This window comes from Morone saxatilis, unplaced genomic scaffold, assembly GCF_004916995.1.
Source record: "Morone saxatilis isolate NCDOM2014 unplaced genomic scaffold, NCSU_SB_2.0 Contig17, whole genome shotgun sequence".
In the NCBI taxonomy this organism is placed as follows: domain Eukaryota; kingdom Metazoa; phylum Chordata; class Actinopteri; family Moronidae; genus Morone; species Morone saxatilis.
This window is the reverse complement of record NW_023339729.1, coordinates 15,575,604-15,592,561: the sequence shown is the minus strand read 5'-3', so window position 1 is coordinate 15,592,561 and position 16,958 is coordinate 15,575,604. Positions and strand designations below refer to the sequence as shown.

General features: G+C 41.1%; 1 protein-coding gene across 1 annotated transcript in view; it reads right to left on the bottom strand.

Annotated features, from left to right (window-relative positions):
• Nucleotides 1-289: 289 nt before the first annotated feature.
• The window catches only part of klhl5 (kelch-like family member 5), a gene marked incomplete at its 3' end in the record, with an annotated part of 39,840 nt that continues 23,171 nt past the window's right edge, over nucleotides 290-16,958 (bottom strand). The window contains 10 exon segments of the mRNA XM_035659453.1: nucleotides 290-427; nucleotides 781-855; nucleotides 1,864-1,950; nucleotides 2,264-2,339; nucleotides 2,960-3,184; nucleotides 3,778-3,964; nucleotides 7,795-8,007; nucleotides 9,187-9,383; nucleotides 10,738-10,874; nucleotides 16,718-16,906. Coding sequence (XP_035515346.1) covers nucleotides 290-427; nucleotides 781-855; nucleotides 1,864-1,950; nucleotides 2,264-2,339; nucleotides 2,960-3,184; nucleotides 3,778-3,964; nucleotides 7,795-8,007; nucleotides 9,187-9,383; nucleotides 10,738-10,874; nucleotides 16,718-16,906 — 1,524 coding nt within the window.

The window sequence follows — 16,958 nt, the reverse complement described above, 5'->3', positions numbered from 1 at the left end:
CCTTCCAGTGAAATAACAACAATGACAGAGGAAACAAACTAGATGTTATAATCTAATTTATCTAATTTAATTTAATCTAATCTAATTTTATATAGCAACTTTGAAAACAGCCATCATCTAAAAGACCTTGAATACAACACAAATCACATGAAAAAGACAGCAAAAAATCTACATCTACACTACCAAACAGCAACACACATTGATACATCTGTTACATCTCCTTGATAGAATGACAGAACACACACATATATATATATATATATATATATAGACATAGACATAGACTCACCTCTCCACACAGTCACTTAGACGTGATGCGAGGGACGAGGCCGGAGCGTCATGACCTCCGATGGCGTACAGGAAGCCATGCCATGTGGCCACACCCACACCTCCACGCCTTTTAGCCATAGGAGCACAACCGTTCCACCTGTAGATGTTGAGATTGGGAGAAAAAAAACAGCTTTTCACACTGTCTCCATCATTTAGGAAAATATTACAAATGTTCTGACTCAAAATGTGTTCAGGAGATTATTTGCCAGGGACCAATACGAGCCTCGTCTCAGCCCCTCCAGTGAAGACCATAATGAATGTGCTTGATAAACAGAAGCTGTTAGCTGTATGAAGTCTATTCTAACGTCCTGGGAGGGTTAGCTGTCTCCTTTGATCTGTGGGTAAATAACCTTAAAAGCACAGATTCCCTTCACTAGACAGAACAGCAGACAGGAAATAAAGCAGAAGACGGCAATTAATTCTGGTCAAATGAAGTCCCTTGTCTCTGACCTGTTGGTGTGGGGGTCGAAACACTCCACTGAGCGCAGGCAGGATGAGCCGTCACGACCTCCTACTGCATACAACCTGAGAAAGACAGAAGATGGTGTTATCTCTCTGGACACACACACAAAACACTGCACACATATCTGGACTTTGGAAGTCCCGTTTCAATTTTGTGACACTGAAACAGATGGTACAAGGTGTGTGTGTGTGTATGTGTGCGTGTGGGTGTGTGTGTACGATTTGGGGACAAAGTGAGGTGAACAAAATCAATCAGCTAACACTCTTGGGGCATCACAACCCCAAGCAGTCACTCTTCCTGTGTGTGTGTGTGTGTGTGTGTGTGTAGAAATATCCTTGTGTGTGGAGTTGGGAGGGCGAAGGAAGAAGTGGATCAAAACCAGTCAAGCAAGTAATGAGATCCATCAGGAAAAGAGCCCAGAGAATACACAACACATACATGCACACGCAGCCTGGCACACACACACACGCGCAGACACACACTTCTGTTGGGCATGCTTAACCAAATCAGTTGTTTCTGTATTAATTAGCGTCTATAAAGCGTTTCTCTGTAGCGTCTCTCTGAGGCACTGAATAATAAAAACAACGGTGAGATATTGCGATTCTAATAAATTCTACTGTCGGCTGCTGGGGCAAGTGAGGAGATTCAAGACCTGAACTTCAAATCGCACTATTAAAATGTGCATTTGTGTATGTGTGTGACTGAGTATTGTCAGCTTGTCCATTCCTATTTGATATTGATATATTGAAAAGAAAGCATTTTCCAGAGCAGTATTTTTGTGGCATACAGATGCTATGTACTATAGTGACTTTTTGGACAGTACAGTAAGTACAGTCAGACAATTTTTGTATAATTTCTGTTAAAAATGTCAACAATCTATTACATTACATAGATTTTTTAAACACTTCTGTCCGAAGCGACTTGCAGTAGATGCATACAGGATCCACAGCAACAAGAACAAGATGTCAACAAACAGATGTCCCAAACAAACAACCAAAAGCTTGGACATAGTTGTATAGTAGGATATCTATATCACGTAGACGTATGAAACAATGTGTGAGCTCACTTACTTGCCATTGAGTACAGCTACTCCCACTGTGCTTCTGGGTGTGGCCATACTGGCAACAAAGCTCCACTGGCGAGCTTGGGGGTCCCACCTAATAAAAATTAGGTAAACAACTTCTCAGTCCTGCGCATGATAAAACAAGGCTAATTTATAAAAAATGTTCCATCAAGTGGTGAAATACACAGCACAGTCAAGAGATTGTATTTTCACATCTTTGCATCTTTCAGCAGCGACATCACAAAAACAGTGCCGGTGTTACTCATAATCCACAGAAAGTGCTGTTAACAGCTTTTATTATTAAAAACCAAACCCTATCTGCTAGATACCAAAGAGGTAAGTGAGAAAATATGTATTTTTTGTAATATTGCTGAACTGACCCTTTAGTGTGTGAAATATCGTCTTACCTTTCCACTGTGCTAAGGTAGCTCCAGCCATCATGTCCTCCTACTGCGTACATGGGCCCCTCCAGGACGGCTACACCTGCGAAACACAACCACATACGCACGATTAAATCATGGCAACTTACCAAAACACTACAAGCTCGGACAAGCTCATAAAACCACACACGTTAAGGATGAAGGTGTGAGTTTTTATTGCGTGTGCAACCACACCAAGGGCATTAGGCGTGCAGAGTTAGCAGCATGTTGACACCTCCATACTCAAGGGATTTATCTGCCTGAACATCTGTGGTGCCAGATGTGTGTTTTAATCCCCACCTCCGTTCACACACACATGCACACATTTATAAAAACAATGAAGCACCAGCACAGCACGCCTTATCACATTTTGTCATTATAATAATAGGCTTGCACAGTGACTGGGGAGACTGTCCTCCAAACAAGATAACACAGGTTCAGTCCACTCTGTTGAAGTGCTCTTGAGCATATAAATCACTTACTGCAGAGGGGCTGTTATGCAGCTGAAACTGAGCTTTGACCTCACATGAAAAGAAAATTTTAACAAAAAATAATTAAACAAGTCAATCAAAATATGGCAACATTTCTCTTTAAGATACTCGAGTAATGCCACATTCAAAAATAACAAAACAACACAAATATTATCAATGTTTCCAAGCACATTTCTGTTCAAACAAGGCTCACCTAAGCCGTGCCTGTGTGTGGACATGGGGGGCATGACGCTCCAGGTCTTGCTGTGCGGGTTGTAACACTCCACAGTGTTCAGTGTCTTGAGTCCATCTCGGCCACCCACCACATACAGACGATCGTCAAGGACAGCTACACCGAACTGCAGTCTCCGTCCACTCATGGTAGCTACCTGCCTCCATGTGTCCCGACGCAGACAGTACTGCTCGATGCTAGTAGCACCTGGAGAAAACAAAATAAAAGCAATGTCAAATACAAATTGTGGTGCTTGAACTGTCCAGCTATATGGAGTTAGTGCCTGTGGCTACATCCTGCTCTAGTGCATTCATCCGTAATTTTCTATTTGTCATTTTGCTTTCAATTCTTGACACAATGTGTAGAGTGTGTAAGACTATATTACTTCAATTTGTTTGTCTGTTTAGGATGATCTCCACTAAAGATGTGGTTTCTCATGAGAACCAGAAAAAAGCCTAATAATTATAAGATAATTATTTCATAGCCATGATTAAGAGAAAATGTCAGAGAATGTTCCGATCTTTAATTATACTGTACATCCTGCTGCCTAAGGGTCTAACATTAGGGCTGCCACTAATAATTATTTTCATTATAGATTACTCTGCCCACTAATTTTCTTATATACAAGAAAAGCATTTTTGAGAAACTTGAACCAGAAATGTTTTGGCATTTTTGCTTGAAAATTTATTCAATTAATAAATTAGTGATGAATATTTTGTTGATTTACTAATCGATTAATTACTAACTTGTATGTAATATGTAATGTCTGGTTGTGAATTATGGTTAAGCGACTGTTCTACCTTTCGTAGCGTCCATGCCCCCTACGGCAAACATGGCCCCAACGGTTGCTTTGCGGGGTCGGGTGCGGGGACTCTGAAGCAGGGGCCGGCGCTGAGGCAAGAGGTGATACTTCATCCCCTCCATCAGCAGCCGCTGGCACTCCATGCTGTCCCGGAGGAGAGGGTTGGACTCCAGGTCTGCCAAGAACTACACACACAGAAAAAAACACACATGAACACACAGGGACATGTGACAACTGCTATCAACAAGCAGCTGAAACAAAAGCAGGGTGTGTGCACTACGAGTGTGGGCTACGATGTTTTCACTGATTGTGGAGGTCTGAGGGTCGAAAGAAAGCTGTTCTCTCATTGATTGAGAGATTAGATCAGATCAGACCAGCAGCCATTAGTGATCACACACAAACAACCACCACACACACACACAGTGCACACACTGATCATCTGACACACTAGAGGACTAATCTGTCCTCAACATCTCATCAGCTTTCTAGTCCAGACCCTCTAACCTCATCTACAATCCCACACATACACACACACACACACACACACACACACACAGAAGACACAGACACACACAGAGAGAGGCAGCCAGGGGCTGCAGCATGAAGCCTTCAATCCACCAGTCTGTTCCTTAAAATACATCCACAGGAAATCACTGCCTGTGAGAGAGGCAGGGTGGTGAGAGGCAAGTTTTCCCTCAAGGCAAGAAGGCATGAATTACATGATTTACATTTAGATAGATGTGTGTTTGTGTGTGTTTGCGTACGTGTGTGTGTTAACAGATGAAACCCAGTAGAGGTTCCTGAGGAGATTGATTTTTTTTTTGAAAGTCATTGGAAGTTTCCAGACTGTGTGTATAGATGTGTGCATGTGTGCGTTGGCTGAAGCTAAGTTAGTGGGGAGACGTTCAGAAATGGCTGCTCAAGATCCAGTCACAGAGTAACAAGTATAATAGAGGATATTTGATAAAAGATTTTACAAAAATTATTTTTTACACCCTTTTTCCTCCATGCTCTCCACCGTAATTCAGTCAAACCACCAAGAAAAGAAAGATTCGGCCTAAATAATTCAATTTGGACACTGAATATAAAATCAATTTCCCCAGCCAGACGTGGAGAGCGTAAAGCAAGCATGGTAAATGGATAAGCAGCTTACACGCCGGGGTGAACCCACGCTTCCATTGCATACAATAACCCTGGGACAAATTAGGGAGAACCCTATTTCGGGATTCATTTGTGGGTGTGTGTGATAAAGAAGGAGATAGAAAACTGTGATTGTCCTCTGCTGTGCTATTTAACCATCGCACCGTGAACGACTGAATGTGGAGGGCAAGACTAAATGCTGCAGGCATCCCACCTTCTCCTCTCTGTCCTCTCTTTACCTCACAGTGGGCAGTGAGAAAGTAGTGCTCCCCTCTCGGTTATAGCTCACACTTGGACATAAAAGACAGCACGGACACACAAACACACATCTCCCAGCCATGTATATTTTTCATGCTTTTCTAGTCTTTCATTTCCCCTTCAAGACATGCTCTTACTAGCACCTGTCTGTCTCCATCTTTCATGAACACCCTGCCACACCTACACACACAGAGAGAGACACACACAGACAGACACACACACACTAGAGCTGACACAATTAGTCAATTAATCAAGTAGTTTTTGACAATCATTTAATTTTGTCATTTTAGATGGATGTCAATGTCCCCTGAGGATGAAGCATGCTGACTTTTGGTCCACTCACTTTTCCTGTAGCGCCATCATGAGGTTCACATTTGTAATTTTGACACACTCCATAAATCCGCTGATTAACAGCCCACAGATGCTCGTCTGAGCAGATTAGACCAATTGTGTGTGTGTGTGTGTATGTTTTTGTATGTGTGATAGTGGTGATGTGGAGAAGGGATTAAACGGTATTAATCTGGTGTATTGACTCCTCTTGATGAGTAATCGCACAGCAGGCCAGATAGAGAGCTGACTAATTGGTTGATGAATATTGATCGGTTGTCTGTGTGAGGTTTATACGTCGTTTTATTGCCATTTCACAGCACATGAGGTTGTTGAATGTCGGTCAGTTTAGCATGGTGGTGGCAGTAGTGATAACGGTGATACACTGTTAGAGCTTGAATCAACGCTCAGCTTTATGTCTGTCTTGCTGTTGCGCTCTCTGCTCTGGTGCTATTCCACTGCTTCACTGCTCTGCCATCCATCTTCTCCCCTGATTACATGTTACAGCTACTTGTGATTTCAGCTGACCAGGGCAAAGCCATATATCTGAGGTGTTCGTACTGTACTGCACAATTGCAAACCTGGGAGATGTATAGGCGCAGGCAGAGAAGATGGAAAGAGGAGGGGAGGGCCACAAGGGGAGTTTTATCTCTACATTTTCTTTATATATAGTGAGGGAAATGACTGATGAGGGAGATGAAGAGAACAGATAATTTAGCTGCAGTTAAGAGAGATATCACACTTAATTAAGGTTTAAAACGTGTGTGTGTGTGTGCGTGTGCGTGTTTGTGTGTGTGAGTGCATCCAACGCCCTAGGCAGTAACTGAGGTTCTGCCCAGCATATAAACTTCTCAGCATCACATTACCAGTCAAGATACAGTACTCTGCAACACAAGCTGGGAAGAGGAGGGAGGAGGAGATAGAGCGCAGAGACACACTCACACAGACACACACACTCACACACACACTTACACACATATACACACACCTGACAAAGTAATGGTTGAGATCTATGGTGAGCGTAATGGCTATAGTTCCTCTAATTGCCTAAAGAGGATAGAGAGTGGAAAAAGACCAGCAGCTCATCAGGAGGAAAACTGCTGCACTCTTTGCTGAAGGAGATATTAGGACATGAACAACTTGAGAAAGCTCTTACACTATTAATGTGGTAAAGTTTTAGCCTGAAAAAGTGTTTAATTAATGCGACACACCAAGACAAATGGACAACAACCTCATGAACAGAGTACACAACTAAGGTGCTCTTGTTTGTGTACGCACTTAATCTTTTCGTGGTTTGCTTCTGGGCAAGATACAGATTCATTGTTGCTCATTTAACTGATTTAAGAGTGTGAGAGGGAAAAGAGACAACAGGGAAGAGAAAAAGGAGAAGATGGAGAGACAAAGAGAGAGGAGGCTGATAATGTAGTGACACTGACAGACATAAAACTGTTGTACAAGCTTAATTTACTCTAATTATCATTAATTATAGGGTGTATCGAACTGATACAACAAATCAGCATCAGTGCGAATACTAACCTCACGAGTGGATCAGGTATTGCTCATGACACAATCCACATTATTACAGATTTATTGTCAATGTCATTTTAAAACTCAATGTTTCCTCCATCAGTTACATTTTGTCATGAAGAGCTGAATGAGTTTGCTGCAGCATATATACAGATTTATTCAGATAGATATAAAGCTGGAAAAACTAGTATTGGATAATGTAATATTAGAGAAAAAGTTGGATGGGTACATCCCTTCTTATTAAACCTGCAATAATAGATTTTATCACCTTTTAAGTTTCTTGGTTGACAAACAGTTGCTCATTTACATCCAGAGTAACAGCATCATTTAATTGGAGTCATGTTTCTGTCCACCAGATGAAGTCCAATATTGAGCCTCTTCTAACTTTGTTTTTGGTCTCTACCAACTCCCGAGGGAAGGGCTGCTAAATACTCCACTATGTTGGCTATAGTCGCTAACTGTGTCTGTCTGTCTGTTTTTTGCTACTGAGCAGGTAGTGTACAGCTTTTTTTCCCCCCGAAAACAGCTTTATGCTGCAAAAAAAAATTTAATAATAATGCTGTGACAGTGTACCAAAACAGTATCAGCAGATCAGACAGCTAAACAAAATCGCTATAAAGCTCAGTATATCCATAGGGAGCTGCAGATCCAGGTGATAATTTTCTGCAGGTTCATCATTACGAGCAATGTTTTCACCATATATATAAAAATATAGATTACAGCTGATTTACGGCAGCGAGACGGAGTTCCACACATCTCTCACCTGCGGTTGCAGCAGTGGCAGTCGGATGTGAGCCAGCAGCGATGGTAGGTGACGTTCTCGAGTGGCGACATCATGACTGACCCACGTTAGCAGAGAGGTTACCACGGTTTCCTCGTCTGGCACGTTGACGTCATCAGACGTGAGCAGCCTCTCCATCTCCTCCACTGGGAGCAACAGGAACTCCTGGCCTCCCACCACCTCTAAAAAGTGTTCCTGGTGGGCAGAGAAGTGAAATGGTTATAAGAAGAGAGGAGAGAGTCAGATTTGTCTCAAAAGAGTAAGGGCGAATGAATAATGAATTGCAGATGAAAAAGGAATGAGAGGCGGAAAAAACAACAGGATGATTTAAGAGTAGAGAGAGGAAAGAGATCAAGGGTCGGAAGGAGAGAGAAGAAAAGGAAGGAAATTAAGGCTTGTGAAAGGTCAGAGGAGGATGGACAGTCCAAAACCCAAAGAGATATAGTTAACTATCTATTTAAAAAAAAACAATCCTCGCAATTAAGAACCAGGGACAAGATAATGTCTTAAATGATTATTTATCAAAATAGGTTGCAGGTAAATTTTTTGACTAATTGACTAATAATGGTCATCGTTTTAATGTGACTGTATAGTTTGCTATAGCTATTATGGACATGTTTTCTTATTTTATGCTTGTTTTTTAATGTGCCTATTCATATATTTTGAGAAGTGTTCAATGTGGAAAACAGAAAAGGGCAAGAAAAATATAACATGTAAATATGATCTCATTCCAACATATATACACAATTAAAATAAGAAAAACGAATAGAAAACAATCTTGACTTGACTGAGTCTATTGTGTAGGTCTTACACATTGGCTGCTGTAATACTGAATGTGAATTACAGACACAGACAGTCACACCCAGATAAAGCCACCTCTACGACATAATTACCTCAGATTAAAGTTTAACAATAATCCACTTTGAGAGAAACAGAGAGAGAAAGGAAGAAAGAGAGGAACATTGACACTGACAGAGACACAGAGGGAGGCAGGGTGAAAAAAAAGGCAAGTAAAGACAAGAGAGAACAAGAAAAGAAAAAGAATAATCAAGTCGATGTAGGAGCTATTTCATAGTAACCATAGCAACTATGTGCTGAAAACAGCCATTGTGGCGATAATGGTGTGTAGTGCGTTGAGAACGAGGAACCAATTTGTTACCAAGAATCAAAGCTGGAAAATGACCAAAGTCTGACAGGGGAAACTGTATAGAGTTAGCTCTCTACTAGTCGTGAAAGAACCATGTTTATTGTTCTTACATTCATTGTTAAAACCTAAATCACCTATGGTCTACCTGAATCTACATCATCATTTTCAAATCCATATTTTCAGGTGTTTCATTCACGTTCTCGCTCAGTCGCTGGAAGCGTACCCACCATGGTGTAGGCGTGGGCGGCCCTCTGCAGGTCATTGCAGCCCTGAGCGTCAGCGTAGGAACGGATACCCAGACAGTTGGAGGGGTGGAGCTGCTTCATGAGGAACGCACAGCAGGCCTGAACCACAGACGACAACTGTAGCAGGCAGGAGGCTGACAGCAGAGACTCGATGGTGTCCTCCCTCAACTCCAGACGGCCTGAGAGGAAACAGAGAGGAGATGAAGAAGGTCTTGATGGCAAGAAAGAAAGACAAGATTTCACAAGAGGACTGCATATTTTTTAAGTGTTTGACATTTATTATTTAAAAGGTTTCAAGATCAAGAGTAACAGTGCTACTGGTCACAAAACGCCTTCATTTTTTATAAGACTGAGACCAAAATAAATCCATTTAGTTGGTATAGGAAACATGATATTTGGTGGCTACCTGGAAAATGTTTTTTCACCTTAAACCTAAACCAAAAACTACTAGAAGTTAAGTACACCTACTGACGGGATTACCTTGGCAATCCAAAAAATATTTGATGCAGTGGTGTAAACATAGAGTCGTCCGTTTGTCTACTATCACTACTATAAAAATAAAGTCTATTCTGAATTTTGCGTACAGTGCATTAACCAAACCATCAGTTTGAGGCTGAGGCTGCGGAGATGAGGCTGCATGTACACTCAGCTACTGCCCATGGTCCTCAGATGAATCTGAACAAAGTTGCTGTCAGGTTGATGGTAACATTGTGTTACTTCATCTATGGCACTGATGATCATTTTCAATAATGGATCACAAATATACATTTTTAAAAAGCTTCCTAAGTTATTTCCTAAAACAGCTAGGCACTGTAATTTTTAACAAATGTTCATATGAGTAATTAGTTTGAGGGGGACTATTTTCAGTTATGGATTAATACACATTTGCTGTGCTAGCGAGTATTTACAGCAGCAGGTAAGTATGTATGGGATCGACTGCAGTGCCAGTGCCTATGTTCATGGTAACAATGTCTACCAGTGCAACAATTTGGTTCACTGATGTATTTTTAATAGTTTTTGGAGCTCTGTGACGCTTTATCAGGCAATACTTGTATATATAATAATAACTTTTTCATTAGATTTTTTGACAATATGAAAAATAAAGAATATCACCAGCCTCATCCTTTAACAGGGTGTCTACATAGAAGGTGATTCAGCTGTGTTTCTTTACTCATCTGTTTCACGGACGTCTGATGGAAAATATACGCTTCTATTTTAACCAGTACAGCTGTCTACACAGGCAATGTAACGGCTTGCTTTTTACTCACACTCATATTTTTCCACTTCTAGTCTTTTTCCTTCTGTTTTACACATGTAACTACAGTGATTGTGTGTTGAGCTCTGAGCCCCGTCAAACAGCGGGTGACCTGCACTCAATACTGTGCCTGAATGCATCGTGTGTAGACGCAGATGGAGCACAGAAGCTGCGGCTCTGCTAACGTGCTGCTCATGCTACGCCTCCTATGTAGACAGAAAATCCAACATCTTGAAAAATAATAAAGTAGCATCTAGGCAATCAGTGTGTCTGTGTACCTGTATATGCATACTGCACTAGGACCCACAGTGCATCAGGGTCCACTCCTTCCATCTTCACCTCGTCCTGCTTGGCCTCCCGAACATCACTGGTGAACATGGCCGCAAAGTAGTCGGACACGGATGAGAGGACCAGTCTGTGAGGGGAGAGAGTGTCAGGCATCAGTCAGAGAGGATGGACAGCTGTAAGCGAGGTGCAGAAGGCTTCGACCTTGCTGACAGGACAAGGCTGGACTGACAGGGAAAAGATGCTGAACAGAGAGGGATAGGGCAGCTTGGAAACAAGGACAGAATCAGATTAAACATAACATCATCATCCTGTAAATATATTGGCTCAGTCTAGAGGCTTACTTATTTGTTTATGGTTTTGTTTTTATTAAAGCCCTTCCCCATTTATTTACCTTTATTATTACCTCATTATTTTACTATTGAACAGTCATTGAAGAGTCCTTACTTATTTGTTATTTAAGAGGCATTTTTTCAAAGTTCAAATAAACTGGGTTTTTTATTTTATGTTATTATGCGGTTGGGAACTGGTTCTCAGGCTCCTTTTCTTTGAGTTGAGATGCACATGCGAGTCAAGTTAGTATCAGTATGCTTGTTGGATGTGCGAACAGTGTCTGAAACCCCCTGCCCCCACACTTCTTCAACATCAGAACTAGTGGGGTTGTGTGCTGTGGTTGTGACTGTTCGCAATAACCACTTTTGCCTTTTGACGTTGTATGTCGTAGTTGCTAATAATCTGTAGGTGTCAAAAGTGGTCTGCATACATAAAAAAACAACAGCTGAAAAAGTACATGGTATGGTAGTGGAAATTAAAACCACACGTGTATTTCTAGTTTAATAAAAGTCTACATTTGCATGAAAACAACATTCATTTGCAAAAGTGGAAAGTGGGGTTATGAGGTGGCCGTTACATACATTAGGAGCTGGAAAGTATTGCGGGTGTCAAAATTAAAAGGTAAAAGTCACAACAAAAAACATGTTAGGGCATCCGGAGATCAGATAAATGTCACGTACGTCTGTGGTTTTTACAGCATAAACGTGAGAGCTTCACTCAATCTTACTGAGGAACACACTTACATTTCCAACTAATTCACACAAGACTGAGCAAAGATTTTAATGTTTTTTTTTTTTTCTTATCTAATCTATTCTATATCATTGCTTGATAGACTGAAGCCCTTTTCAGAACCCTTTTTGATAATCTGATGGCAATTTAACATGTTGGTCTCATGTCTAAATAAGTACCCTGATCACTTTCACACTTTCAACACAGCACAAGTCTGAATTAAATGCTGTCAAATTACCATGAAGGCTGTCGAAGGACAAGTTAAAACATGCAGAGACAGAGAGAGACAGAGAGAGAGAAATGCACATCTTGTAACGTCTGCTATCTCTCCAAACAGTTATAAGAGGACCAACAAGTGTGTTGAAAGACAGACAATAAATGGACAATAATTACTACAGTGGTAGAGGGGGAAAAACCTACACATACGCAGTATAAACAGAATTGAAATTTCTCATTAGTGAATGTAATATTAAATATTAAATCACCTGACTTCCCCTAAAGAAATAAATACCTTGCAAATGGGACTCCTCCTGTATACTCCTGTCTCTGAAGAGATGTTGTTAGAGAAAACCTGTGCAAACAAAAGCCTGGCATAGGCCCGAGGCATCTCCAGATGTCTGTGCATAGTGAACATATTGAGAATAAAGAGCTTGATGCCCACAGACATTTAAATGCCTGATAGTCAAACTGCAGTGGAGCAAGTTTTCCCTCAATAGAACCAAGTTTGTAATATCTAATATAAATTGTCATAAGGGAGACTGAACGCATTTATTTTTTTAGGGTTGTTTATCCTTTACCAGCGCCACATGAGAAGATCTCTAATTATGTGAAACTAAAGAATGGAAGAATGTACACACAGATGCCATAAGGGCCTGGAGCTTTTCTCACATTTACAAAGTCGCAATCTGAAGCCACTGATCATCTTAACATAGTGATACAACAAGAGGCAAAATAAATGACATAATTAAGACATAACATAAGGCTGTAGTGATCGAAGGTCAGTACTATACTGTACTATACTGTACTTCCACCTATACTGTCTATAGTCTTTGTTTCCTTATTTCATGCTGTGTTTTTTTGCCTTACTATTTTCTACATTTTTTAATTCCTTAGTTACACATGGCTTGTTATTTAAATAAAAAAGATCTTTTAACACAGATGTGTCCGCATAAAATAATATGAAAGGAGACACAACTCTGCCCAGATCAAGTACTGACATGCAGTATAAAAGACACGCCAATCTGTGCAGTCAGAGAGGACATTATTCAATTTGCATGTGTCAATCATAGCAGCAGCAGCTGAGGTGATGAACGGACGAGCGAGCGAGCGAGAGAGAGAGAGAGACGAGAGGAGACGCGGAGAGAGAGAGAGAGATGAGAGAGAGGCTTAATGTAAGGTCAATCTAAATTTAGTGGTTAAGGAGTCTGAGAAAGACGATATATGGAATAATAGAAAGCAAGCCAGATGAAGGACAGAGAGGAATTATCTCAAGGTCAATGGTAAGGATGGTTAATTAATTCCCCCACCGCACCAATCCATTACCCTTTCATGTCACGGTGAAGTTAAACACACACAAACATCAAGATATTAAAAAAGTACCGGAAAGTACTTGTTATTTAACATTTGATGAGCAGTATTTGTCATTCTTTGCTCTTGGAGATGACTTTGTAAATGAGGTGGTGACCGTTTAATGGCTGCAAAGTGACAGTGACATATACAGTACAGTCCAGATCACTGCAGGGTTTCACAGTTTCTAATGTCCTCACACCAGAGCTCTGTGTGCCAGCTGTAAGAACAGATTTCAATGTTAAAAGAGTGTAATTACAATTTTCTGCTGATTGCGTGTTTGTTGACTTCACGGTCAACATCCTTGGATGTGTGTGTACTTAATACATGTCTACACTCTCAGTACTGAGTGTGAGACTGGGACCTTGACAGATAGCCTGAAGCAGAGAACAACACTGTGTGTATGTGTGTGTGTGTGTATTTTACAGACAAAGATGTCAAAATATACTATAGTCAGCAGGAAGTTGTTCCGCCAGTATTCTAGTTCGGTATCTCTTATCTCTGCCTCTTTTCAACACACACACACACACACACAACACACAATTTCACTCCTTAATTTTTCATGTGGGTCTCTGTCTGACTTGCAGTGAGCGACACAGGCTATATACAGCACTGGGTTATTTACACACAAATGCACCTTGCTGAAGACAGAGACATGGCAGGCAGTGTGTCACACTATAATGGAAAGAGCACAGAGTAGACAAAATGCCAGAGTGAAGAGAGCAGGAAACAGACGAGTTGGACTCAGGAAAGGAGGGCAAGAGCTGGAAACTGAACACTGTGTGTCTGTTTGTGTTTGTGTGGATGTGCTGCTTGGTGCAGAGATACAGCAGTGGAAAAACAGAGGGGAAAACAACAGGAGAGCTGGTAGAAGAGACTTACTCAACTATTACGACTTTTTTCTACATATACTCACTAATAAAAGGTACAGGAGGAGTATCTGTTTTAGCCTCCCTAATGGCGTGGCACTAGGGATGAAAACATGTCAGTTTGCCTTTTGGTCAGTTGGCTTAAATATCTCAACAACTATCGGATGGACGGCCATGACATGTAGTACAGATGATGTTGACTTTGGTGTCCAGATGGGGGTAGAAAAACAGAGTTGCAACATAATCTATTTCTGTAAGGTACAGCCCCAGAGACAACGTGTATAATTATGCTCTACTTTTTTAAAGTACATATACAGCTTGAGTATGCTCAAACTGCACTGCTTGCAACAAACTCCACAGGAATTTTGCTGCTATATACAGTACAAGTGGCCTATTCAGCATGTGCGGAGTGGATTTGTTTGTGTGTACATGTAAGACAGAGAAGGAGAGAAAGAGGGTGTATGTTTTGTTCCCAGAAAAGCTCTTTTATCCTACACATGAAATAAATCAATTGCAAACAAAACAACCACTTTCAAACAACGATGTCTTACTCCTACCCCCTTGCTGGCACAAGAACACATCTTCAGACGAGAACGCACTCTTTCGCATACACCATTAGGATTCTCTTACAGCAGGGTCTTTTGTTTGTCACCATCTGTGCCTGGAGGACTAAATGAAATGAGCCAAAAGAGGATGGCAGTGAGAGAAAAGGAGTCTTTCTGCGAGTGGAGGACCACTCTTCTGTCTCATCCTTGTGCAGATGGACCCTGCTGCTGCACCAGTGGCCACATGCCCAGAGAGCAACAGCCAAAGCACAGTGTAGTAGGGGCTGTGAGGTGGGTGACAGGAGTGTGTGTGTGTGTGTTTGTCTGATGCATGATTCAGAGGCTCAGTTGCCTATTTGTGGCATGGAGAGACTACAAAAATAAAAAGGGACTTTTATGAGCATGACTGTGGTTCTGCTGTGTGTGATTATTTCCAAACAGTGTCCTGTGTATGTGTGTGTTCAGATGTTGATGAATGTGCCATCATTGCATGCAAGAGTTAATCATAATGCTGCTGCTGCATGTGTGCACAGTAGTAAACGGCTTGATGTTTTTCATTATGGATTTCATCTAGATTAGTCAACTGTTTTGTCTGTAAAAGGCCCATCATAACTTATCATATCCCGAGGTGGCATATTTGTCCAAAACACAAAAATATACATAAAAATCTGAATTAACCACCACACACTGGAGTGACTTTACTGTGATTTATTTACCGCGTTTCGCTTGCAGCTTCCTTGCGGCTGAGTGAAGGTGGAAGTGAAACGCGTTGTTTGCTCTTAAATAAATCACAGTAAAGTCACTCCAGTGTGCGGTAGTTAATTCAGATTTCTTATTATATGGTCCTGGGACCTACCAGCACCTGACTGCTGTTGGCAGCGCATGGGGGGTTTTGTTTAAAAAATAGAAATTTTGCAATAATATGAAACACAGAAAGGTTGAAAGTAGATAGAAACCAGCATCACAAGCATGTTTGGCATTTTTCCATCAAGAGTGACAATTATTTGACCAAAATTTGATCAAAATAGGTGCAAAATGATTTTCATCACTGATTAATTCCTTCACCTCTTTATGGATTTATGCTTCACTGCACATCTGTGTCTGTGTCTGTGTGTGTGTGTGTGTGCATTTGTCAGTATCTCGTATATAGACAACTGCTATACATCTGCTCGAAAGAAACAACATTTTCACAATGTGAAAAACTGAAACAAAATAATGTAAAAAAGCAGTTTATGATGATCCTAGTTGTCATCTAATCTTTTATTCTGTCACAGCACTGGTATTACACCATTTTCTTACACTGGGGAAGGACATTGTCAAATATAATACTAAAATGAGTTCTTATTTAACTATAATTCTGATAAATTGAATTATGCGTTTAGTCATTTGGCAACTACAAAGTTTTTTAAATGTGTGGATTTAATGCGCTAATGCTTAATGCTTACAGTAAATTGAATATCTATGGGTTTTGGACTGACAAAAGATGTAATTTAAAAAGGTCCAGTCTGTAACATTTGGATCTATGGAATATAATATTCTGTTATGTTTTTATTAGTGCATAATCACCTGAACATACGATCTTTTGTGATTTTGTTACCTTAGAAATAAGCCGTTTCTACAGAGGGAGCAGGTCCTCTTTTACAGAGTCTGCCATATTGAACCGCCATGTTTCTACAGAAGCCCAGAACGGACAAACCAAACAGTGGCTCTAAATAGGGCCTCTGGCAGTTTTGCCACCGTTGTAGTTTCTCCCACACGTTTTTAAACAGGAAGGTGAAGCGAGGATGTTATAATCTGCATTTACACCGCTAGATGCCATTAAATCTTTTTAGTGGCATAGTAACAAAGAGATTAATCCCGATATTGAGAATAACTATCAGTTGCAGCCCTAATGACGTACATTTTTGTAATGCATGTTTAGTGTGTCCTACCTGTGCGCAGGTATCCGCCTGTCCCCGGCCACCAGTATGACATCACACAGCTGTCTGGACCTCAGGTATCCCTCCATCTTACCGAAGGTGACGTCGGCGTGGGATAAAGCGGTGAACATGCACTCCTCTGCACACGCACACGGCTCCATCGACACACATGAGGACAGTGTGGCGCTGCTGTTTGACGTCCTGTGGCCACACAGTGACACGGAGATAAAGACAGGCATTCACACACACACAC